The sequence below is a fragment of the Scyliorhinus torazame genome, chromosome 9 (assembly GCF_047496885.1).
Source record: "Scyliorhinus torazame isolate Kashiwa2021f chromosome 9, sScyTor2.1, whole genome shotgun sequence".
Classification (NCBI taxonomy): domain Eukaryota; kingdom Metazoa; phylum Chordata; class Chondrichthyes; order Carcharhiniformes; family Scyliorhinidae; genus Scyliorhinus; species Scyliorhinus torazame.
The window spans coordinates 230,722,547-230,746,545 of record NC_092715.1 but is presented as its reverse complement, the minus strand read 5'-3'; the positions used below and the strand labels follow the sequence as shown (position 1 = coordinate 230,746,545).

General features: G+C 45.3%; 1 protein-coding gene across 11 annotated transcripts in view; it reads right to left on the bottom strand.

The window, feature by feature from the left end:
• LOC140429759 (nuclear factor 1 B-type-like) overlaps positions 1-23,999 on the bottom strand; it is a 967,235-nt gene that overhangs the window by 114,404 nt on the left and 828,832 nt on the right. For 8 of the 11 annotated variants that reach the window (XM_072517155.1, XM_072517149.1, XM_072517147.1 and 5 more), the window contains 2 exons: positions 22,861-23,029; positions 19,901-19,986 (listed from right to left, as the gene is read on the bottom strand). In XM_072517155.1, the coding sequence (XP_072373256.1) occupies positions 19,901-19,986; positions 22,861-23,029 (255 nt within the window). The remainder of the gene's footprint in view (positions 1-19,900; positions 19,987-22,860; positions 23,030-23,999) is intronic. The other 3 variants (XM_072517148.1, XM_072517158.1, XM_072517152.1) reach the window with 1 other exon arrangement.

Sequence of the window (23,999 nt, the reverse complement as noted above, 5' to 3'; positions counted from 1 at the left end):
GAATGAGTCGTGTACACTGCCTGTGTGACGGGCGCAGACGTGCAGGATCATCATGCGGTGGTCGCAGACCACCTGTACGTTCATCGAATAGGTCACCTTCCTATTGGTGAACACGGCCCTGTTATCTGCAGGTGGCCGCACGGCGACGTGCATCCCATCGATCGCGCCCTGGACCATGGGGAACCCGGCCACGGCTGAGAAGCCCACGGCCCGGGCATCTTGGCTGGCCCGGTCCACGGGGAAGCGGATGTAGCGGTGCGCCATGGCATATAGGGCGTCTGTCACTGCCCGGATGCACCGGTGCACCGAATTCTGCGATATGTCGGACAGGTCCCCACTCGGTGCCTGGAATGACCCCGTTGCATAAATGTTCAGGGCCACCGTAACCTTGACGGACACGGGGAGAGGGTGTCCCCCGCCAGTGCCACGCGGTGACAGGTGAGCCAGCAGGTGGCAGATGTGTGCCACGGTTTCCCGGCTCATCCGGAGTCTCCTCCTGCATTCCCGGTCCGTGAGGTCCTGGTATGACTGCCGGGGCCGGTACACACGGGGCGCCCTCGGGTGCCTCCGTTGCCGTGGGGCCGCGACGTCCTCCTCCCCCTCCTCGTCCTGTCGGTCAGGTGTCCCTCCAGCCTGGGCGGCTGCCACCTGCCCCTCTGCGGCAGCCTGCGCCGCCTCTCTGGCACGCTCCTCCTCCTCCTCCTCCTCCTCCTCATCCAGGGCAACATAGACATGAGCGGCTGACACCACGGCGGCCAACATCGCTGGATGGTCTGAAAACATGACGGCCTGGTGGGGGGGAGGGGAACGACGACATGTCATCATTGCCCATATCCCCTCCTCCCCCCAGCCAGGTGGCATGGACTGCATGGGTCCAACTGTTGGAGGCTGGCACCTGGCCAGGTGGACCAACTCACTTGCCCTCCCATCCCCCTCCTCAGCACGGAACCCCCCCAACCACCACCCCAGCACGGACCCCCCCCCCAACCCCCAACCTCCACCCCGGCACGGCACGGAACCCCCCCAACCTCCACCCCAGCACGGACACCCCCCCAACCTCCACCCCAGCACAGACCCCCCCCCAACCTCCACCCCGGCACGGACCCCCCCAACCTCCACCCCAGCACGGACCCCCCCCGAACCTCCAGCCCGGCACAGCACGGACCCCCCCCCCCAACATCCACCCCGGCACGGCACGGACCCCCCCAACTCCACCCCAGCACGGACCCCCCCCAACCTCCACCCCAGCACAAACCCCCCCCCAACCTCCACTCTGGCACGGCACGGACCCCCCCAACCTCCACCCCAGCACGGACCCCCCCCAACCTCCACCCCAGCACGGACCCCCCCCAACCCCCAACCTCCACCCCGGCACGGCACGGACCCCCCCCAATCTCCACACCAGCACGGACCCCCCCCCAAACTCCACACCAGCACGGACCCCCCACCAACCTCCACCCCGGCACGGACCCCCCCCCAACCTCCACCCCGGCACGGCACGGACCCCCCCCCAACCTCCATCCCGGCACGGCACGGACCACCCCCAACCTCCACCCCGGCACGGCACGGACCCCCCCCCCCCAACCTCCACCCCAGCACGAACCCCCCCCAACCTCCACCCCAGCACGGACCCCCCCCAACCCCCAACCTCCACCCCGGCACGGACCCCCCCCAACCCCCAACCTCCACCCCAGCACGGACCCCCCCCAACCTCCACCCCGGCATGGCACGGACCCCCCCCCCAACCTCCACCCCGGCACGGCACGGACCCCCCCCAACCTCCACCCCGGCACGGCACGGACCCTCCCCAACCTCCACCCCAGCACGGACCCCCCCCCAACCTCCACCCCAGCACAGACCCCCCCCAACCCCCAACCTCCACCCTAGCACGGACCCCCCCCCCCCAACCTCCACCCCAGAACGGACCCCCTCCAACCCCCAACCTCCACCCCGGCACGGACCCACCCCCCCAACCTCCACTCCGGCACGGACCCCCTCCCGGCACTCCCCCGGAGCCCAGCCTACTCAAACCACCCCCCTCCCGCCGCACACACACACACACAACCCGAGACACACCTCTCCTCATGCAATCAGACTGCGGCCACGCCATTGCCTGCCCAGATCCAACCCCCCAGGCCGTCACTCACCTCCACGCTGGTCGGCGTGAGCCTGGAGCACCGGGTCACGCCGATGAAAAGGAGGTTTGATTCACGTCGACGTGAACGGTCATCACGTCGACGGGACTTCGGCCCATCCGGAATGGAGAACATCGGCAGGCCGAAAATCGGCTGCCTTGCGCAGACTCGTGACATTCTCCGTGGCAGCGGCGCCATTAACGCCCCGCCGACTTTTCTCCCTTCGGAGACTTTGGCAACCGGCGGGGGCGGGATTCACGGCGGCCAACGGCCATTCTCCGACCCTCTGGGGGGTCGGAGAATGACGCCCTATATGTTTTTTGGAGTGGAAGAGTAGAATGTATTTTGGAGTGGGAGAGTAGTATGTTTTTTGTAGTGGGAGAAGAGTATGTTTTTTGGAGTGTGATAGTAGTATGTTTTTTGGAGTATGAGAGTAGTATGTTTATTGGAGTGGAAGAGTAGTATGTTTTTTGGAGTGGGAGAGTAGTATGTTTTTTGGAGTGGGAGAATATATGTTTTTTGGAGTGTGAGAGTAGCATGTTTTTTGGAGTGGAACAGTAGTATGTGTTTTGGAGTGGGAGAGTGTATATGTTTTTGGAGTGTGAGAGTAGTATGTTTTTTGGACTGTGAGAGTAGTATGTTTATTTGATTGGAACAGTAGTATGTTTTTTGGAGTGGAAGAGTAGAATGTATTTTGGAGTGGAAGAGTAGTATGTTTTTTGGAGTGTGAGAGTAGTATGTTTTTTGGAGTGTGAGAGTAGTTTGTTTTTTGGTGTGGAAGAGAAGTATGTATTTTGGAGTGTGAGAGTAGTGTGTTTTTTGGAGTATGGGAGTAGTATGTTTATTGGAGTGGAAGAGTAGTATGTATTTTGGAGTGTGAGAATAGTATGTTTTTTGAAGTGGGAGAGTAGTATGTTTTTTGGAGTGGGAGAAGAGTATTTTTTTTGCAGTGGGAGAGTATATGTTTTTGGAGTGTGAGAGTAGTATGTTTTTTGAAGTGGGAGAGTATATGTTTTTAGGAGTGGAAGAGTAGTATGTTTTTTGGAGTGTGAGAGTAGTATGTTTTTTGGAGTGTGAGAGTAGTGTGGTTTTTGGAGTATGAGAGTAGTATGTTTATTGGAGAGGAAGAGTAGTATGTTTTTTGGAGTGGAACAGTAGTATGTTTTTTGGAGTGGGAGATTACATGTTTTTTCGAGTGGAAGAGTAGTATGTTTTTTGGAATGGAACAGTAGTATGTTTTTTGGAGTGGGAGAGTATATGTTTTTGGAGTGTGACAGTGGTATGATTTTTGTAGTGGAAAAGTAGAATGTATTTTGGAGTTGGAGAGTAGTATGTTTTTTGTAGTGGGAGAATAGTAAGTTTTTTGGAGTGGGAGTGCAGTATGTTTTTTGGAGGGGGAGATTGGAAGGTTTTTTGGAGTTTGAGAGTATTATGTTTTTTGGAATGTGAGAGTAGTATGTTTATTGGAGTGGAAGATTAGTATGTTTTTTGGAGTGTGAGAGTAGTATGTTGTTTGGTGTGGAAGAGTAGTATGTTTTTTGGAGTGTGAGAGTAGTATGTTTATTGGAGTTTGAGAGTAGTATGTTTATTGGAGTGGAAGAGTAGTAAGTTTTTTGGAGTGGAATAGTAGTATGTTTTTTGGAGTGGGAGAATATATGTTTTTTGGAGTGTGAGAGTCGTATGTTTTTTGGAGTTTGAGATTAGTATGTTTAATGGAGTGGAAGAGTAGTATGTTTTTTGGGGTGGGAGAGAAGTATGTTTTTTGGAGTGGGAGAGTATATGTTTTTTGGAGTGGAAGAGTAGTATGTTTTTTGGTGTGGGAGAGAAGTATGTATTTTGGAGTGTGAGAGTAGTGTATTTTTTGGAGTATGAGGTAGTATGTTTATTGGAGTGGAAGAGTATTTTGGAGTGTGAGAATAGTATGTTTTTTGAAGTGGGAGAGTAGTATGTTTTTTGGCGTGGAACAGTAGTATGTTTTTTGGAGTGGAAGAGTAGTATGTTTTTTGGAGTGTGAGAGTATATGTTTTTTGAAGTGGGAGAGTAGTATGTTTTTTGGCGTGGAACAGTAGTATGTTTTTTGTAGTGGGAGAATAGTATGTTTTTTGGAGTGGGAGTGTAGTATGTTTTTTGGAGTAGGAGATTGGAAGGTTTTTTGGAGTGTGAGAGTAGAATGTTTTTTGGAGTGGAAGAGTAGTATGTTTTTTGGAGTGGAAGAGTAGTATGTTTTTTTAAGTGGGGGAGTATATGTTTTTTGGAGTGGAAGAGTAGTATGTTTTTTGGAGTGTGAGTGCAGTATGTTTTTTGGAGTGTGAGAGTAGTGTGTTTTTTGGAGTATGAGAGTAGTATGTTTATTGGAGTGGAAGAGTAGTCTGTTTTTTGGAGTGGAACAGTAGTATGTTTTTTGGAGTGGGAGATTACATGTTTTTTCGTGTGGAAGAGTAGTATGGTTTTTGGAATGGAAGAGTAGTATGTTTTTTGCAGTGGGAGAGTATATGTTTTTGGAGTGTGAGAGTAGTATGTTTTTTGGAGTGGAAAAGTAGAATGTATTTTGGAGTGGGAGAGTAGTATGTTTTTTGTAGTGGGAGAATAGTAAGTTTTTTGGAGTGGGAGTGTAGTATGTTTTTTGGAGTGGGAGATTGGAAGGTTTTTTGGAGTTTGAGAGTATTATGTTTTTTGGAATGTAAGAGTAGTATGTTTTTAGGAGTGGAAGATTAGTATGTTTTTTGGAGTGTGAGAGTAGTATGTTTATTGGAGTTTGAGAGTAGTATGTTTATTGGAGTGGAACAGTTTTTTGGAGTGGGAGAGTAGCATGTTTTTTGGAGTGGGAGAATATATGTTTTTTGGAGTGTGAGAGTCGTATGTTTTTTGGAGTTTGAGATTAGTATGTTTTTTGGAGTGGAAGAGTAGTATGTTTTTTGGGGTGGGAGAGAAGTATGTTTTTTGGAGTGGGAGAGTATATGTTTTTTGGAGTGGAAGAGTAGTATGTTTTTTGGTGTGGAAGAGAAGTATGTATTTTGGAGTGTGAGAGTAGTGTGTTTTTTGGAGTATGAGGTAGTATGTTTATTGGAGTGGAAGAGTAGTATGTATTTTGGAGTGTGAGAATAGTATGTTTTTTGAAGTGGGAGACTAGTATGTTTTTTGGAGTGGAACAGTAGTTTGTTTTTTGGAGTGGAAAGGTAGTATGTTTTTTGGTGTGGAAGAGAAGTATGTATTTTGGAGTGTGAGAGTATATGTTTTTGGAGTGTGAGAGTAGTATGTTTTTTGGAGTGGAAGAGTATATGTTTTTTGGAGTGGAAAAGTAGTATGTTTTTTGGTGTGGAAGAGAAGTATGTATTTTGGAGTGTGAGAGTATATGTTTTTGGAGTGTGAGAGTAGTATGTTTTTTGGAGTGGAAGAGTAGAATGTATTTTGGAGTGGGAGAGTAGTATGTTTTTTGTAGTGGGAGAATAGTATGTTTTTTGGAGTGGGAGTGTAGTATGTTTTTTGGAGTAGGAGATTGGAAGGTTTTTTGGAGTGTGAGAGTAGTATGTTTTTTGGAGTGGAACAGTAGTATGTTTTTTGGAGTGTGAGAATAGTATGTTTTTCTGAGTGTGAGAGTAGTATGCTTTTCTGAGTGTGAGAGTAGTATGTTTTTTGGAGTGGGAGAGTATATTTTTTTGGAGTGGGAGAGTATATGTTTTTGGAGTGTGAGAGCAGTATGTTGTTTGGAGTGGAAGTGTAGAATGTATTTTGGCGTGGGAGAGTAGTATGTTTTTTGTAGTGGGAGAATAGTATGTTTTTTGGAGTGGGAGTGTAGTATGTTTTTTGGAGTGGGGGATTGGAAGGTTTTTTGGAGTGTGAGAGTATTATGTTTTTTGGAATGTGAGAGTTGTATGTTTTTTGGAGTGGAAGATTAGTATGTTTTTTGGAGTGGGAGAGTATATGTTTTTGGAGTGTGAGAGTTGTATGTTTTTTGGAGTGTGAGAGTAGTATGTTTTTTGGAGTGGAAGAATATATGTTTTTTGGAGTGTGAGAGTAGTATGTTTTTTGGAGTTTGAGAGTAGTATGTTTATTGGAGTGGAAGAGTAGTATGTTTTTTGGGGTGGGAGAGTAGTATGTTTTTTAGAGTGGGAGAGTATATGTTTTTGGAGTGGAAGAGTAGTATGTATTTTGGAGTGTGAGAGTATTATGTTTTTTGGAATGTGAGAGTAGTATGTTTTTTGGAGAGGAAGATTAGTATGTTTTTTGGAGTGGGAGAGTATATGTTTTTGGAGTGTGAGAGTTGTATGTTTTTTGGAGTGTGAGAGTAGTATGTTTTTTGGAGTGTGAGAGTAGTATGTTTTTTGGAGTGGAACAGTAGTATGTTTTTTGGAGTGGAAGAGTAGTATGTTTTTTGAAGTGGGAGAGTATATGTTTTTAGGAGTGGAAGAGTAGTATGTTTTTTGATTGTGAGAGTAGTTTGTTTTTTGGAGTGTGAGAGTAGTGTGTTTTTTGGAGTGGAAGAGTAGTATGTTTTTTGAAGTGGGAGAGTATATGTTTTATGGAGTGGGAGAGTAGTATGTTTTTTGAGTGTGAGAGTAGTTTGTTTTTTGGAGTGTGAGAGTAGTTTGTTTTTTGGTGTGGAAGAGAAGTATGTTTTTTGGAGTGTGAGAGTAGTGTGTTTTTTGGAGTATGTGAGTAGTATGTTTATTGGAGTGGAAGAGTAGAATGTATTTTGGAGTGTGAGAATAGTATGTTTTTTGGAGTGTGTGAGTAGTATGTTTTTTGGAGTGGAACAGTAGTATGTTTTATGGAGTGGGAGAGTATATGTTTTTGGAGTGTGAGAGCAGTATGTTTTTTGGACTGGAACAGTAGTATGTTTTTTGGAGTGGAACAGTAGTATGTTTTTTGGAGTGGGAGAGTAGTCTGTTTTTTTGGAGTGTGAGAGTCGTACGTTTTTTGGAGTGTGAGAGTAGTATGTTTTTTGGAGTGGAAGAGTAGTATGTTTTTTGGAGTGTGAGAGTAGTATGATTTTTGGAGTGGGAGAGTAGTGTGTTCTTTGGAGTGTGAGAGTAGTGTGTTTTTTGCAGTGTGAGAGTAGTATGTTTTTTGGAGTGTGAGAGTAGTATGTTTTTTGGAGTGTGAGAGGAGTGTGTTTTTTGCAGTGTGAGAGTAGTATGTTTTTTGGAGTGTGAGAGTAGTACGTTTTTTGTAGTGTGAGAGTAGTATATTTTTTGGAGTGGGAGAGTAGTATATTTTTTGGAGTGGGAGAGTAGTATATTTTTTGGAGTGTGAAAGTAGTATGTTTTTTGGAGTGGAAGAGTATATGTTTGTTGTGTGAGAGTAGTATGTTTTTTGGAGTGGAAGAGTAGTATGTTTTTTGGAGTGGGAGAGTAGTATGTTTTTTGGAGTGGGGGAGTAGTATGTTTTTTGGAGTGGCAGTGTATATGTTTTTTGGAGTGGAAGAGTAGTATGTTTTTTGGAGTGGAAGAGTAGTATGTTTTATGGAGTGGGAGCGTATATGTTTTTGGAGTGTGAGAGCAGTATGTTTTTTGGAGTGGAAGAGTAGAATGTATTTTGGAGTGGGAGAGTAGTATGTTTTTTTGTAGTGGGAGAATAGCATGTTTTTTGGAGTGGGGGTGTCGTATGTTTTTTGGAGTGGGAAATTGGAAGGTTTTTGGGAGTGTGAGTGTAGTATGTTTTTTGGAGTGTGAGAGTAGTATGTTTTTTGGAGTGGAAGACTAGTATGTTTTTTGGAGTGTGAGAGTAGTATGTTTTTTGGAGTGGAAGAGTAGAATGCTTTTTGGAGTGGGAGAGTAGTATGTTTTTTGGAGTGTGAGAGTAGTATATTTTTTGGAGTGGAAGAGTAGTATGTTTTTTGGAGTGGGAGAGTAGTGTGTTTTTTGCAGTGTGAGAGTAGTATGTTTTTTGGAGTGTGAGAGTAGTAAGTTTTTTGTAGTGTGAGAGTAGTATATTTTTTGGAGTGGGAGAGTAGTATATTTTTTGGAGTGGAAGAGAAGTATGTTTTTTGGAGTGTGAGAGTAGTGTGTTTTTTGGTGTATGTGAGTAGTATGATTATTGGAGTGGAAGAGTAGTATGTATTTTGGAGTGTGAGAATAGTATGTTTTTTGGAGTGGGTGAGTCGTATGTTTTTTGGAGTGGAACAGTAGGATGTTTTTTGGAGTCGGAGATTACATGTTTTTTGGAGTGGAAGAGTAGTATGTTTTTTGGAGTGGAAGAGTAGTATGTTTTATGGAGTGGGAGAGTATATGTTTTTGGAGTGTGAGAGCAGTATGTTTTTTGGAGTGGAAGAGTAGAATGTATTTTGGAGTGGGAGAGCAGTATGTTTTTTGTAGTGGGAGAATAGTATGTTTTTTGGAGTGGGGGGTGTAGTATGTTTTTTGGAGTGGGAGATTGGAAGGTTTTTTGGAGTGTGAGAGTAGTATGTTTTTTGGAGTGGAACAGTAGTATGTTTTTTGGAGTGGAACAGTGGTATGTTTTTTGGAGTGGGAGACTATGGGCGTCATTCTCCGACCCCCAGACGGGGCCGTTGGCCGCCGTGAATCCCGCCCCCGCCGAAGTCTCCGCTCCCGGAGATTGGGCGGGGGCGGGAATCCGGCCGCGCCGGGTGGCGGGACCCCCCGCTGGATTCTTCGGCCCATTCGAGTAGTATGTTTTATGGAGTGTGAGAGTAGTATGATTTTTGGAGTGGGAGAGTAGTGTGTTTTTTGCAGTGTGAGAGTAGTATGTTTTTTGGAGTGTGAGAGTAGTATGTTTTTTGGAGTGTGAGAGTAGTACGTTTTTTGTAGTGTGAGAGTAGTATATTTTTTGGGGTGGGAGAGTAGTATATTTTTTGGAGTGGGAGAGTAGTATATTTTTTGGAGTGTGAAAGTAGTATGTTTTTTGGAGTGGAAGAGTAGTATGTTTTTTGAAGTGGGAGAGTATATGTTTTTAGGAGTGGAAGTGTAGTATGTTTTTTGAGTGTGAGAGTAGTTTGTTTTTTGGAGTGTGAGAGTAGTTTGTTTTTTGGTGTGGAAGAGAAGTATGTTTTTTGGAGTGTGAGAGTAGTGTGTTTTTTGGAGTATGTGAGTAGTATGTTTATTGGAGTGGAAGAGTAGAATGTATTTTGGAGTGTGAGAATAGTATGTTTTTTGGAGTGGGTGAGTAGTATGTTTTTTGGAGTGGAACAGTAGTATGTTTTATGGAGTGGGAGAGTATATGTTTTTGGAGTGTGAGAGCAGTATGTTTTTTGGAGTGGAACAGTAGTATGTTTTTTGGAGTGGAACAGTAGTATGTTTTTTCGAGTGGGAGAGTATATGTTTTTTGGAGGACCCCCCGCTGGATTCTCCGGCCGGGATGGGCCGAAGTCCCGCCCAGGAATTGACTGTCCCGCCGACGTAAATCAAACCTGGTATTTACCGGCGGGACCAGGCGGCGTGGGCGGGCTCCGGGGTACGGGGGGGGGCGCGGGACGATCTGACCCCGGGGGGTGCCCCCACGGTGGCCTGGCCCGCGATCGGGGCCCACCGATCCGCGGGCGGGCCTGTGCCGTGGGGCACTCTTTCCCTTCCGCCTCCGCCACGGCCTCCACCATGGCGGAGGCGGAAGAGACTCTCCCCACTGCGCATGCGCGGGAAACTGACAGCGGCCGCTTTCGCTCCCGCGCATGCGCTGGGAAACTGACAGCGGCCGCGGACGCTCCCGCGCATGCGCCGCATTTCCGCGCCAGCTGGCGGGGAAACAAACGCCATTTCCGCCAGCTGGCGGGGCGGAAATCCCTACGGCGTCGGCCTAGCCCCTCAATGTTGGGGCTAGGCCGCCAAAGATGCGGAGCATTCCGCACCTTTGGGCCGGCGCGATGCCCGTCTGATTGGCGCTGGCTTTGGCGCCAGTCGGCGGGCATCCCGCCGTTGGGGGAGAATTTCGCCCTATATGTTTTTTGGAGTGGAAGAGTAGTATGTTTTTGGGAGTGTGAGTGCAGTATGTTTTTTGGAGTGTGAGAGTAGTATGTTTTTTGGAGTGGAAGAGTAGTATGTTTTTTGGAGTGTGAGAGTAGTATGTTTTTTGGAGTGTGAGAGTAGTAGGTTTTTTGGAGTGTGAGAGTAGTATGTTTTTTGGAGTGTGAGAGTAGTAGGTTTTTTGTAGTGTGAGAGTAGTATATTTTTTGGAGTGGGAGAGTAGTATATTTTTTGGAGTGGAAGAGTATATGTTTGTTGTGTGAGAGTAGTATGTTTTTTGGAGTGGAAGAGTAGTATGTTTTTTGGAGTGGGAGAGTAGTATGTTTTTTGGAGTGGGGGAGTAGTATGTTTTTTGGAGTGGCAGTGTATATGTTTTTTGGAGTGGAAGAGTAGTATGTTTTTTGGAGTGGTAGAGCATATGTTTTTTGGAGTGGGAGAGTAGTATGATTTTTGGAATGGAAGAGTAGTATGTTTTTTGGAGTGTGAGAGTAGTATGTTTTTTGGAGTGGGAGGAGTAGTATGTTTTTTGGAGTGGAAGAGTAATATGTTTTTTGGAGTGTGACAGTAGTCCGTTATTTGGAGTGGGAGAGTAATATGTTTTTTAGTACGTTTTCCAATTTATACAACCAATTCTATTCTCCAGTATGATGATGTCATCAATCACATGGATCATGTCCAATCTTGACAGAAATATCCCAGAACTTTATCAGACAATCAAAGCTCATTTAAAAATTCAACTAACTGTAGAAGCAGGGATCTTGATCTTTATTTCAAGTGCAATCCATCAACTATTGGTCTAACCCTTTCATTCAGCTTCATATCAATCCCAGTTTATTGGGGGAACCATTTCAAAATGTCTTTCTTACCAAGAGGAGGGACCATTAGGAAGTCGAATTTAATTTTCGGAATGCTAATTTATTCTGACCTAGATATTTCTCTGCCGATTAACAACACTGGCAAAATGAATGTTGAAATTCCTACCGCCAAATGCAAATGACATCCTCTTTAACATTCCCTGCTGGACTATATAGATCAAGATAATTCTGATTTCAACCCAAGTGCATTCTGAAATCCACCAGTGATGGAATATCTACTATGATCCTGTTGGCTTTGCAAAGACTATGAGGTCTTATCATTTGCAAAGCGGATTGCACGGAAAATTTGAGAAGTGTTCCATTTTATTGAATTAAGCAGGGCATTGCAGAAATGAACCCTTTCACCAGCAGGTTCATACATTATCCACGTTCTTCTCAGGTGTTCGTAATAATAATAATCTTTATTATTGTCACAAGTAGGCTGACATTAACACTGCAAAGAAGTTACTGTGAAAATCCCCTAGTCGCCACACTCCGGCGCAGTTCGGGTACACAGAGGGAGAATTCAGAATGCCCAAATTACCTAACAGCAGGAAACTCACGCAGCCATGCGAGAACGAGCAAACTCCACACAGACAGTGACCCAAGCCGGGAATCGAACCTGGGTCCCTGTCGCTGTGAAGCAACAGTGCTAACCATTGGGCTACCGTGCCGCTCTCTAACTACTACAGATTTCACTTTCCTGGTCAAAAGGGAGACACATTAAGCAGCAAGTAGAAATAAGGTAAGCCATTTTTCACAGTGTTTTGTCTTGGCAAAAAGTATTTTTGGGGCTTTGGAAAATCCTTCGATGTAAAAAGGCAGTAAAGGGCAGAGAAGGGTTTTTCATACTAAAAAGGATCACTCCTATGCTTTCTAACATGAGAGGACAAACACATATTGACATTATTTCCTACAGTTTGGAAGAATGGTATGTGTCTTGTTACCATTTCCATAGTTGAATCTGTCTTGAAACAAATGTGATTCCTAAAGTCAATGTACAGTAATTTTACTGTAAAAATGTGCTAACCTGTGCTTCTGGTGCAATTGGCCTGTTAGATTCCTTGTGATTTTTAATGTGTGGCTGTTATTCATTTCTAATCATTACAAATGCACAATTGCTCATTAACCTGACTGCCCAATTAACTACATATGCAGACAGAGCAAGCAGTGTACTGATTTTGCTTGTTGCTGTTTCGATCAGTGTGGCAGATCATTCTGTGTGCTCTAATTAGTTATACATAGCCATTGCAACAAGCTGCCACCAACTACCTCATGCTGCTTGATTAACCACCAAGTCACTGATGCCAGACTGAGACCATGACTATAGGTTCACGTCAAGATTCAGACTCCCTTTATTCAGACAGATGAAAGAACTCAAAACAGTTAGAAAACTATAAGCCATGTCCTCTCTTTGTCCATGCATTTTGCTACAAGTTTGCATTATTTTGCTAACAAAGTGCCAGATTCAACACAGCAGCTTTTCAGAGACTAATATATCTATACAAAAGCACTAAATGAGCCCATATGGTTATCCAAAGTTAATAGATTGACCCTATAGAAACACACATACCTTTGTTTAGACAAATAGTGAAATTTTATTCAATATGAATTGATGAAAGGAACATGGCAGGCAGCGTTTACACTCTCTATACATTATTTGTCCAATTGACATTTTCAGCCACAGTATATTTAGTTAAAGCATTACTACCTAATTTTAGTAGCTCGGAGCTGCATGGCACTTTCAAAATTAAGGATTATTGCACGTAGAATTAGCAAATCACGGCAGTTAAGCATTTCAAAGCAACACAGCTTCCATTCCTGAAGCTAAATGATGCATAAAATCTTAAATTCCGCTTGTTATAAACCATTTGAACACATTTTTATTGAAATTACATTGTTGTAGTAGAGACAGTAAAGAGACACAGCTATCCCACTAATGGCTTTAACTGTCCACAATTCATCCGCAAAAAAATTCCAGGTTTTTTTTGGCATTAAAGCCACTGAGCCATATCATAAGAGAGTCATATAGTCGTATGATATCATACCACAGAAATATAAATCACAATGCAGGCAGCCACAACAAAGAGAAAAGGTTACACAGCTAACGCTATTTATTTTAAGGGTCACCATCTATTAAAATAGCTAGTGTTAAAAGAACCTTTTCCCAGTGCAGCTTATTCTCCCCATCAGCATTTTAAAAAATTCTTGGCTAATATAAAATGATGAATATTTGGATTTATTTTGACCCTGACTTTCTATTTTTATTCAATTCATTTTTTTTTGCTGCATAAGTACAAGGCAATAAGTATCTAACACTTTGAAGCTGATGAGCAATAAAAGCTTTCTCGTAAATCATATCCATGTTAATATTCCAGAAAGGTTAACCCCTTGAGCATCACCAAGTGTCAGCATTCAATTTATTTCTGTTCACTTTATCTTTAAAGACAAGCTTTAGCTCATGTATTCTGACACTATTGATCATATGCAAAACAAAACCTTTAAAGTTGTTCGTTGATAAAAGTGGTTTCACAGTTCAATTTTCATTCTGTGTATTCTTTTGATTAAATATCGAAATTACACATGGACAAGGAGCCATTCGGCCCCATGAGCCTACTCACCATTTAATAAGATCACGGCGATCTGATAGTAACTTTAAATCTGCACCCCGCCTACCCCCAATAAGTTATCGTCCCCTTGCTTACCAAGAAGCTATCCGCCTCACCCTTAAAAATATTCAAAAACTCTGCTTCCACTTCCTTTTCATGAAGAAAGTTCCAAAAACTCATGACCCTCTGAGTGAAAAAATGTCACCTCATCTCCATTTTAAGTGGTCTAGCCTTTATTTTTTAAACAGTGGCTCTTAGTTCTAGATTCTCCCCTTGGGAATTTTTAAAAAAGCCAACACATAGGATAGACCTCAATTAAAGTTTGTGCATTCAGGACATTGTGATATTGTTTCACACGCTGATTGGTGTTGGACATAAGATTGTCCACCCAGTTTGGGCAACTTGGTAAAGACCACCAAGAATTTTAAAAACTACAGGCATAAGCCTCTGAACTGATGGATCTTTCTGCTTGAGAGGGCACCACAGTATGGAAGGGAATTACAGTGAAATTGTAACTGGATTCATTGTTCCGTAGTATGATAACACCAGGATTAGATATGTTAGAAAATTTCACTATAATGTTGAAATCAGTCATAGCTAATAAAGTTATTGGGCGCGATTCTCCGCTCCCGCGCCGCTTTGGAGAATCGCCTGGGTCGCCAAATTTTCCCGCCACGCCGGTCTGACGCCCTCACGCGATTCACGGCAGCGGCCAGATCGGCACAATCGTGTTTTGCACGGCGCGGTCCAGTGAATTGCCCGAGACAGCCAAAATGGCAATTCACCGGTACCCCCGCGATTCTCAGTGCCGGATGGGCCGAGCGGCCTGCCCAAAACGGCGGGTTCCCCCGGCGCCATCCACACCTGTTCGCTGCCAGCGGGAACAGCGCGGGAACGCTGGGGGGGCGGCCTGCGGGGGGGGCGAGGCGGGATCCTGCACCGGGGGGGCCTCAAATGGGGTCTGGCCCGCGATCGGTGCCCAGCGATCGTCGGGCTGTCCTCTCTGAAGGAGGACCTCCTTTCTTCCGCAGCCCCGCAAGATCCGTCAAACATCTTCTTGCGGGGCGGACTCGGAGAGGACGGCAACCACGCATCCGCGGGTGACGCCAGTTATGCGGTCCCGGCCGCGTCATGTATGCGCCGCCGCCTTTACGCGGCGGCAAGGACTGGCACGCGTAAATGATGTGGCGCCGCTCCTAGCCCATTATCGGGCCCTGAATCGGTCGGGATAGGGGCCGTTTCGCGCCATCATGAACCTCGACGGCGCGAACACTCTGCCTCCATTTCGGAGAATCCCGCCCATTGTGTCTGAAGTTAATTGTGTCTGAAATGTACATCACCAGAAAGGCCTCTTCAATCCATTAAAAGTTCATTGAAATTTGAATTTTTTAATTAAAATAATAACTTGCACGTTTTTGATGGAGGTAGGGCTGGGTTGGGGGCTTGGCTGATTGTATGAGGGAAATATAGAAATATATTTTTAATGTGCCTGTTTTTGGTGGTTGTAAGTTGATTGGAGACTATTTGCCATGGCTACTATAGATAATAAAAGTGCATTCCAAGCAGCACTCAGTCGGAGAACTCACTGATTGAGGTTTGAGATCTTGCTTCGATGGCCGGAATTCTCTGTCTGTTTGGGATTTTCCGGTCCCTTTGCAGAGAAAGGAGTTTTGGCTGAGAGCCAAATTCTCCGTTCTCGCTGGCAGTGGTGGCGGGGCTTGGAACTCGGATCGGAGAGTCCGGGCCAATGGCTTTGCATTCTGCTGCAGTGATGAGATGTGGGATGAGATTCTCTGGCCTCCCTGCGGCGTGTTTCTCGTCGGCAGCAGGCGGCCGCAGGATCTTCTAGTCCTGCCGCTGTCAATGGCATTTCCCATTGAATTCACCCACGCCACTGGGGACCTGTGGTGGAGGGGCGCCATCAGCTGGACCAGAAGATCCCACTGGTGTGAACAAACAAACAAACAAAGAAATGTACAGCACAGGAACAGGCCCTTCGGCCCTCCAAGCCCGTGCCGACCATGCTGCCCGACTAAACTACAATCTTCTACACTTCCTGGGTCCGTATCCCTCTATTCCCATCCTATTCATGTATTTGTCAAGATGCCCCTTAAGTGTCACTATCGTCCCTGCTTCCACCACCTCCTCCGGTAGCGAGTTCCAGGCACCCACTACCCTCTGCGTAAACTACTTGCCTCGTACATCTACTCTAAACCTTGCCCCTCTCACCTTAAACCTATGCCCCCTAGTAATTGACCCCTCTACCCCGGGGAAAAGCCTCTGACTATCCACTCTGTCTATGCCCCTCATAATTTTGTAGACCTCTATCAGGTCGCCCCTCAACCTCCTTCGTTCCAGTGAGAACAAACCGAGTTTATTCAACCGCTCCTCATAGCTAATGCCCTCCATACCAGGCAACATTCTGGTAAATCTCTTCTGCACCCTCTCTAAAGCCTCCACATCCTTCTGGTAGTGTGGCGACCAGAATTGAACATTATACTCCAAGTGTGGCCCAACTAAGGTTCTATACAGCTGCAACATGACTTGCCAATTCTTATACTCAATGCCCCGGCCAATGAAGGCAAGCATGCAGTATGCCTTCTTGACTACCTTCTCCACCTGTGTTGCCCCTTTCAGTGACCTGTGGACCTGTACTCCTCGATCTCTTTGACTTTCAATACTCTTGAGGGTTCTACCATTCACTGTATATTCCCTACCTGCATTAGACCTTCCAAAATGCATTACCTCACATTTGTCCGGATTAAACTTCATCTGCCATCTCTCCGCCCAAGTCTCCAAACAATCTAAATCCAGTTGTATCCTTTGACACTCCTCATCGCTATCCGCAATTCCAATGTCAACTATAAAGTTGCTTTGTGTTTGGTATTTACGATAATATTCCGAGAAGAATTGATTTGTTCGCGATGTTTTAAAATTTGATGGGAAGGCTTTTTAGGTAAAACGCCTGACCATCCATTGAATTCCACAAGTGAAGTATACTTCTAGAGGGAACATGATCAAATAAGATTCTATCACTTTTGTTCAAGAACACATTGGATAGCATTGGGGAACAAAAAATCAGTGCTATGAATCATGGCCAGGATTCTCCGCCACCCGGAGGGGCGGGGGAATCCGGCGTAATGGAGTGGCGGGAACCACTCCGGCGTCGCACCGCCCCAAAGGTGCGGAATTCTCCGCACCTTTAGGGGCCAAGCCCTTACCTTGAGGGGCTAGGCCCTCGCCGGAGTGATGTCCGCCCCGCCGTTTGGCGGGAAAGGCCTTTGGCGCCACGCCAGCCGGCGCTGAAAGGACTTCACCGGGCGACGCATGCGCGGGAGTGTCAACGGCCGCTCACGGCATCCCCGCGCATGCGCAGTGGAGGAGGTCTCTTCCGCCTCCGCCATAGTGGAGACCATGGCGAAGGCGGAAGAAAAAGAGTGCCCCCACGGCAGAGGCCCGCCCGCCAATCGGTGGGCCCCGATCGTGGGCCAGGCCACCGTGGGGGCACCCCTCAGGGCCAGATCGCCCCGCCCCACCCCCAGGACCCCGGAGCCCGCCCGCGCCGTCTGCTCCCGCCGGTACGGTAGGTGGTTCAATCCCGCCGGCTGGCGAGGGTTGACAGCGGCGGGACTTCGGCCCATCGCGGGCGGGAGGATCGTCGGGGGGGAGCCCGCCAACCGGCGTGGCGTGATTCCCGTCCCCGCCGATTCTCTGGTGGCGGAGAATTCGGGACACGGCGGGGGCGGGTTTCACGCCAGCCCCCGCCGATTCTCCGACCCGGCGGGGGGTCGGAGAATCGCGCCCCATGTGCTCTTCACCAATATGCTTACCGGAATTCCAGCAGGAAGAAAAGAAACATGGATGGTTCCTGATTTGGTAGAATCCATCGGAGGAAAAAGGTGATATTGCAAATGAAGGGATGTTTGAGAGACACTGCGTGAGAAGTGGGAAGAGTTGAGGCTTCCAGTAGCATTGCCATCTCTTAGAGCACCGTGCAGACCGTGTACTGAACAAGCACAGATCACTGTTTCAGTGGTAACCTGGGTAGGTTCATTAAGTAGGGCGGACTGGGGACAGCACGTAGCACAGTGGTTAGCATTGCTGCCTATGGCGCTGAGGACCCGGGTTCAAATCCCGGCTCTGGGTCACTGCACATTCTCCCGGTGTCTGCGTGGGTTTCACCCCCACAACCCAAAGATGTGCAGAGTAAGTGGATTGGCCATGCTAAATTGCCCCTTAATTGGAAAAAAAAAAAATTGGGTACTCTAAATTTATTTTTTAAATGTAGGGCGGATTGTTGTGGGGATGACACGAGTCTCGGGCATTTGGCTGGAGAGCTGGCGAGCCCTTCTCTTGAAGAAGGCCCGCCCCATCTCGTGCCACTCAGGCACTTAGAGAGGCCCTTGCCCCGAGATCAAGGACCCCGGGCAATCAGAGACCAGGATCTCTCCTGTCGGCAGCATCACAGGGGAAGCTACTGCTGCCGATATTTGATCCGAAGCCTATCAAGGAGGGTTCAGGAACAGGTGAGTAATGTGGGGGGGGGGGGGGGGGCCTGGGTTAAAACCAATGACAGTGGGAGGAGGCCTGATTTCCTGTCTTTTTTGATTGAACAGCAAGCCCTCTCCATGCACTTTAATTAGCTGCAGCATTAAATATTGCAGGAGCTATATCTAAAGCACATCATGCTGGGTCGGGACCTGGAACTATCCGTATCCCGATCCTGGATTAAAAATCCAGCCCGAGAAAATTACAAGGCAAAATCTAGATGGGCATGATTTTTGTTTTGAAAGATTGTTTAAATGAAAATGTAATCAAATAAATTAGAAGGGAAAATGCAGAGAGTGACTGCAATCAGTATGACAGAGAAGGATGGAGAGGCAAAACCACTAATTATTGCTTTGTGGTTTTTGTGGTTGGGCACAGAAGTTCCAAAATGAGTATCCAGAATGTTATTCTGGCAAAGAGATATTGGTTAAGCAATCATGGATGCATACGTGCACTTCAGTGCCAAATTAATGTTGAAGCCGTCAACAGTATAATACTTTCACAATTTATCATGGCCTATGAAGTCTGATATTTTTATTCAACCATACTTCAAAAAGCTTCTACATTTTGGTCCTCTTATTCATTTTTTTAATAGAATGTGATGTTAATCAGTGAACTCTTCATAGAGTTATTCCCTCTCCAAACTGAAGCCTCACACTAATATGACACAAATGTAGATTTAATTGATAATTGAGTACGACTTCAGTATTTAAGAGGGGATGGGGCTGTTGTCTCAGCAAAGTCATGGACAGCTCTTCTTTCATAAGTGGTACAAAAACCATAATTACCCAAACAGCACATACATTTATGAGAGATTAAGCAAAGGAGCAATGTTTAAAGGTAATGTGTAATCTAGGATGTCTCTCAGACTCGCATCCCTCCTTATTTTTTATTCATGCTTTGCAAATGCTGACCAGAGGGCAGAGATTGTGTGCAATGTGACAAATAGACTTCCGTTCCAGTGACAGTCCAAGTGAAGATTGAAGCATGTCCAATTCAGAAGAGCATCTTTCTCCTCCAGCTCACTGTCACCAATGACACGTTTGTTTACAATATGGAAGGGAATGATCGCTGGGACCTTAGCGTGGACTAGAAAATTGACAGTAAAAGTCTGTGCAGCTGCTGGATGTCGAATTGATAATTAACAGGTGTGAATAGTCAAGTTCACTTTTAAATCACTCTTGGGTGGACAACTGAGATCACATGTCGCTTCAATGGAAGAAGGCTGATAGGTTCATGGGGAATAGCTAATACTGCAGCCCTTCATGGAAATGTTCCACTTTCCACACAAAATCGAACTTCCCTCAAAAGAGGGGAGCCGAGCAAAATAAATTAATTTACTGCCGTGCCTACCTGATGTAAAAAGGAGGGTTAATTCTGAGAAATGGCGTTGCCTTTTCTTTTAAAATCCAACAAGAGTGCCAACTGATGAACAAACATCCAATTTGAAAATGTTTGTATGTTTAAGACCTCGACCGATCACAATATTTAGCATTCACCTGCCACCCAACACTTAAACAGTAAGGCTCCCATAGCATCACAGCCCAATGTAGAACAGTATAACCACATGATCAATTAAGCCGTCATGAACTGTTACTTATCCTAGAAATATAGTGAGCCAGTGGAAGCCAAATTCAACTTCACGTTGGAAACAATATCCCATGGTGTTTTGGGAAGGTGGCAGTTATCGTTTGAAAAGAAGGAGATACATTAACCTTTCCTCCTGATTTCATACCATTAGTTGCTGTTCTCTGGCATCAAAGGTTTAGAATATTGACACTGCAGTAATGTAATGGATCTGGAACTATTAGCCAAACAGTGATAGGAATTGTACCCACCTGCTGCTGGTGGAGGAAGGCTGGGTCCCTTGAGCTAAGTCCAACAAACTGTCGGTTGGCTGGGGGCGTACCTGAACCTGTATAGGCTGATTGGAAACAAAGATAGAAATTTGACACAAGGCACTAGATTTGTTTTTTCTAACATCAATGTAATATCTAAGCCTTCCATTGCATTATTAAAGCAAAATTTTCGTCATGCAAACCTTTCAAATAAGGGGGCAGAATCTATTTTTGTAAAAGTGGATTAAGTCAGTGCTACCCAAGTCTTTTACAGTGCTGCAGGTATAATAGTGTAGCTGTTATTTCTGGCAATACTAGCAAAGAATTTTTTCTTTACTATACACTTATCAGGAGATATTTTAGAGACATCAATTCATTTTCTCTAATGAGTTAACACGTGCACAAAAAAATACAGTTAGTGGAATGTCGTATGAATGCTGCCCTCATTAGTTTAACAAAATGAATCTTGTTCCATTACAATGTGACATGGCTGAAACCTCAAGACTGACCTATGCTCTATATTTCAATGCGTGATTTTGCCATAGTCAGATTGCATTTCCAAATTTCAGTGTACAGAGTGCTTTTCGCTTTCAGTACACAGAGAACAGTGCAGTCCAACCTGTGGAGGTTAAAGGAATCGCCTGTCACAGTTACTGCTAACTGCTGGATAAGTACCATCAGAGTGAAACAAGGAACATTTCTTCTTTCGAGAAAACCGACATTCTGAACAAAACCGACAGCTGTAATTTTTTTTTTAAGGGCAGAGAGGATTGGGAGGTATGGCACCCGTTTTGTAATCAAGATGAAGAATGCATTTGTGCAACTACTGAACAAAGTGCTTTTCAAGTGGAAATGCTTCATTGCATGTTTTTTGAAAGTCTGCTCCATTTAAATATATATTAGAAGGGAGAGCAAGGTGCCAGCATGGGCCACTTCCTTTCTTTCATGCACGTATTCTTTGTTTAGTTTCTGTTTTCTGAACTTCACCTAGCTTTCGAGTTTGAACTGGCTGCGTCAATCTTTATATATTTCAGTAAACTTTCAAGATGCGTTCGTGTGGCCCCACGTAAAAGTGGTAGAAAATAAATGGGCCACGTTAACAAGTAGAACCTATGGGCTGTCGGTCTTTTAAACAGTTTTTCAACAGGTCAGCAATTATTTGATTTCACCAATGCCGTGCATTGAGTGTGAATTTGTAACATTTACTCTTTAACTGCTCAAAATGGAAAAAGTTAAATTTTCAAAGACAAGAGGTCCGGTTGCAGAGGTGGCCCGCCATTGGCTGCCGGCTGGATTGCCCGGTCCAGCCGAGGTCTGTGGTGCTTCCTACGGCTCAGCCATCCTGCTGCCAGGAAAACCGCTGTAAAGGGTCGCCTCCGTCGGGATCGGATGATCTTGCTGACGTGAAGGGCCAGAGAATCTTGCCCAGAGTGTAACAGGGTAAAAAAATGAAATTTTTTTCAATGGATGAAATTAAACGGAAATTTGGGAGAAAATTTTAGAAGTTTAGTAAGCAGGAAATAAATCAAAAATCTAGACAATTTTATATTTTTGCACCAATTCGATGCTTTCTTTTCTGATAGTCTTGTCTCCTTCCTTGAGCACAGTCTATAGCCATGTACTTTTCCCAAGCAGCCAATATCAGTGAGTGAGATTTGACTATGAAGTGTTGGCGGTCTGTTCAACTACAGGGGTATCACAACTTGTGCTCAGTGACAGCAGAACTTACTGAGTAACAATGAGGGGGAGCAGCCGTGGGAAAGTTTAATTTCCCCAAAGAGGAAAACTCAGGACAACCTGATGCGTTCGTGTGGCCTTTCCCCCACAACTATGTGATCAGCTAACTGAACACTGACAGGGAATGAACTGGGTCTCTCCTGGTCTGTACTGGTCAGCTATTCACTGGAGGGGGCATTGCTGCTTTTAGGCTATCTCCTTTAAGGAATTAAGCACAAAGTATAAGCTCCAGTCCTGTACTAAATTTATTTTTGTAACTGAATTTGAATCAGAAAACCTTTTAGAAATATACGTGTTACAAATCTCAACACACTCAATACTTCAGTCGAATTGCCTCATTAAATCTCACAACAAAAGTGCTGCACTTTAAAACATTAAAAAAACATAGTTGCGACATAGTGTACGCTCACCTTTAATTCTTGGGCACAGGACAACTACCTGTAGTCTACATGTGACCAGACATGGGTTTGAACAGCTGAGAAGCTACAAAGGCACGGCAAATCAATTAGTGCACAAGTCGCAGCTGTCTAGAGGTTTCCTCAAAAGAAGACATTGTTCTCCTATTTCATTGCTGACAGTCTCCCACGAAACACATTAGCGAGTCTTTGTTAATTTCACCCAGGGAGAGAGATACAGAACACACTGTGGCAGTTTAACCACAGGACCTGGGAAAGAGATGGCCAATCCCAGCACGTTCCAGCACATCTGATTTTCATCATTAGCACAGTCTGAGAGTCGCTCTCTTGAAATTTGCTGTGATCAATCAAAGCTTATAACACTGTTTAAACTGTAGGCTGCAGCTGTCACAAAGCAAATTTGCTGCAATAATTTATTAATGCTGCAAAATCAAAAGTTCAAGTATAATTATAACTTGGTCCAATGCTGACTATTGTTTAGAAAGCACCAAAATGTTAATGGTCAAATAAGCTGCCCTCTCTGAAATTCATCTCAATTCATGGGAATTAATCATAATTGGCTCTCTTAAATGCTTGCCTCTTTATAATGTTTGCATAGTTTAGGTTCTGTTTTAATAATGCAAATGAGAGATAAACACACAAGTTTAAAGAAAACTGTACAACAAAATGTGTTTAATCTGAGAAAAATAATTTTGTAGATATTATTCGGTTTACCTCAGGAGTGTGAATTCTATTCTTGCATCAGGGTTTGAGGGGAGAGTGATATAATCGCAGGGATAACACCTCATCTATATTAATGGTACTTACTGGATGATGGAGATGATGTTGCCTCACCTTCGGTTGATGTAGTGATGGGTTTAGTGTCTGAAGACATGGCCAGGGTCACCGGTCTGGACATGCCATGATGAGGTGAGGGAGCCAGTACTGAAGTAAAATGACCAGGCACTTTGCCCACTACTTGGCCACTACTATTAGGCTGTGAAAAAGAACACAGAAATACAGGATCAGTGTATGGCGGCATTTCTTTTCCATAGCAGGTATGAAGTCGAAAAATTGCAAGTATAATTTTTCAGAGCGAGCAAATGTTAGTTTTGCTGTTTGCCGTTCAGACAATTACTATGCCCATGGTTTACAGCTGAAAACATCTTCTCCTTACTACAACCTACTGTGCCTTCCAAAGCTTCCTAAAAAATAAGCCCAGCTCTTTGCGGGTCTTCAATATCTCCCCAAAATTCTTACTTTCTTTAATAGTTGTCAACTTTCTGCCTCATACAATTATATTAGGTGTGTGATTTAACGGAAAAAAGTCCTGTTTTGGGTGCGAATAGCGGGTTGCTTCTTGGAGATTGCAGTGCCAAGAATGACCCCGCTATCAAACGGGATTTTGTCTTTTTGTGAGGCCTCTGCAGGGAACGCCCCACCGGGGCTGTGCTAACCTCACTTCCTGCGCTCATCAGTGCAGGAAGAGATCGGGCACCATTTTTAAATGCCGCCCGATCTCTCGACACCCCACCGCGGCCTCGGGGAACCCCCCCAACCTACTGATCAGGAAGTCGTCAAGCCCTCCCTCACCCCACCTCAAAACAGCAGGGCACTCTTGGGCTTGTTGCCTGTCCTGACACCATGACAGTGCCAAGGTGGCATCAGGGATTCCAGGCTACCACCGTGTTCAAAGCCTGGCCACCCTAGGCCTCTGATCACCTGGGAGACCCCACCAATGCCATTATGCCTGGTCTATGTTTATGGACACCAGTGCTAAACGGCAAGTTTTCCCCAGGTGCGGGGTTTCGATCGCGGGCCGTGGGATACTCCAGCAGAGACATATTTAAGTGAAGCTAACAGTTCATTTAAAAATGGAAATATGGACCCCGCACAGTGAGGGCAAGATCAAGACAATTTTGACACAACTTATATCGCTCTCAAGCCTTAAAGGAAATAATTCTCCA